The sequence below is a fragment of the Diaphorina citri genome, unplaced genomic scaffold (genome assembly GCF_000475195.1).
Source record: "Diaphorina citri unplaced genomic scaffold, Diaci psyllid genome assembly version 1.1 scaffold1553, whole genome shotgun sequence".
Taxonomy (NCBI): Eukaryota; Metazoa; Arthropoda; class Insecta; order Hemiptera; family Psyllidae; genus Diaphorina; species Diaphorina citri.
The window spans coordinates 72365-74249 of record NW_007378979.1 but is presented as its reverse complement, the minus strand read 5'-3'; the positions used below and the strand labels follow the sequence as shown (position 1 = coordinate 74249).

Here is a 1885-nt window from a genome sequence, read left to right as displayed (position 1 = left end):
AAAAGAGCCAGTGTTATTGTCTGTGGCTTGACAGGGCTGGTTTTGTCTCAGTTTTACGTCCTCCAGCGAGACAAACAATAAATTTTACAATGGAGACAAAAAATTTCGTTTTCTTCTGTTAATTTCTTTCTTGACCCCGCCGGGAATCGAACCCGGGTCTCCCGCGTGCAAGGCGAGTGCAGTGACCACTACGCCATGGGAGCTGACGGTATCACAATAAATTTTACAATGGAGACTAAAAATTTCGTTTTCTTTTGTTAATTTCTCATCATTTTGTTATTTTGTTTTGTGTACCTGTTTGTAAATATTGTAAAATCCTAATAACGTGTTATATAATAATAATAAAGGAAGGACGGACTTATGAAGTGAATAAAAGGCGGGGTACAAAATTGATTTCTAATCTTTTTTGGGGTGGGATGGAGTTTTGTTTATTTTTTGTGGCATTTCGTTTTCTTTTGTTAATTTCTCATCATTTTGTTATTTTGTTTTGTGTACCTGTTCGTAAATATTGTAAAATCCTAATAACGTGTTATATAATAATAATAAAAATGGAGGCCATTTATATGTATACCTAAATATAGGTTTAGTAGGTAGGTATTTTCAAATGTTCCTAATTAAGATATTACCAACTTTTATGTATTTCCTATTAATAAAACAAGCTCAGAACTCATAACATAATAGAACAAAAACAAAAAAAAAAGTATGCTTATGATTCTAGCTCATTAATGATAATTATATTGATTGAAAGTTTTTGTAACCCTTTCAGCTAGGCTTATATAATAATAATAAAAATGGAGGCCATTTATATGTATACCTAAATATAGGTTTAGTAGGTAGGTACTTTCAAATGTTCCTAATTAAGATATTACCAACTCTTATGTATTTCCAACTTACCATATGTCTCTCATCGATCATTCGAAACAGAGACGACATCTTCTTGAGTTCCCCTGGTCCGGGGGCGGAGGGATAGCTAAAGTCTTTGCTCTTATGAGGGGACACGGGGAGGGGGGAGGTATCACCGAGCTTCCTAGTCGAGTGTTCAGTAGGGGAAGTAAAGTCCGTGAGTGCGCACACTGCATGCGAGCTGCTCACTGCACTGCGACCCCGGGGCCTTACGTCCTGCCAAGGAGAGAACCAAGGATAAGTTCATTTATTATTATTAAGTTAACTTATTATTATATTTTCCTTTTCACTTCTGCGAATTCTCTTTCTGACACAATTAATATGTTTGAAAATAACTTTAAGCTATTAAAAAGTAATCTTGAAAGGTGGATGGAATCTTTATAATTTGCTATTCTATTCACTAGCTCAATCTAACTGATTTCTCTTAAAATCTGGATGTATGATGGTTTTTTTTAGTGCAGTTTGTTATAGATCATAAGATTGTTAATTGTACTAAAAAAAAATAAATAAATTATTGATGCTTAATGTCAGTCTATAACTGCCATCCATTTTTGCAAAAGAGGTTTTATAGAGGGAACTATAGCTGTCAAAGCGTCCCGAATGTTTCAACTCTATTAATAACACCGAGTACAAAAAGCGAAAGTCAAATCGTCCCCAAAGCGATGAAAGAAGGAAGACACGATAGGAGAATGGTGGCCGTTCCGAGAACGAACCTTATCTGTTTAGGATAAAATCCCCCCCGGGCGGGAATCGATCCCGCGGTCTAGCGTTTACAAGGCTAACGCGCTATCATTCAAGCTAACTATGCTAGACTGCTAACCTTGATAAGGTTTTTCGTGAGAGGGGTTTTACGCACCATTTGGTGAAAAGCTACCCGCTCACCCACATGAACCTCACCGAAGCAATGTTTTCACTACGCACGACGATTTTTAGTCCGTCCTTCCATTATTATTACAATAGTAATAAAAAGGTATAAGGGACG

The 1885-nt window shown here is 36.4% G+C and overlaps 1 protein-coding gene across 1 annotated transcript in view; it reads right to left on the bottom strand.

Annotated features, from left to right (window-relative positions):
* Positions 1-894: 894 nt before the first annotated feature.
* LOC103516367 (hamartin) overlaps positions 895-1885 on the bottom strand; it is a gene marked incomplete at its 3' end in the record, with an annotated part of 11324 nt that continues 10333 nt past the window's right edge. The window contains 1 exon segment of the mRNA XM_026828786.1: positions 895-1119. Within this exon segment, the coding sequence (XP_026684587.1) occupies positions 895-1119 (225 nt within the window).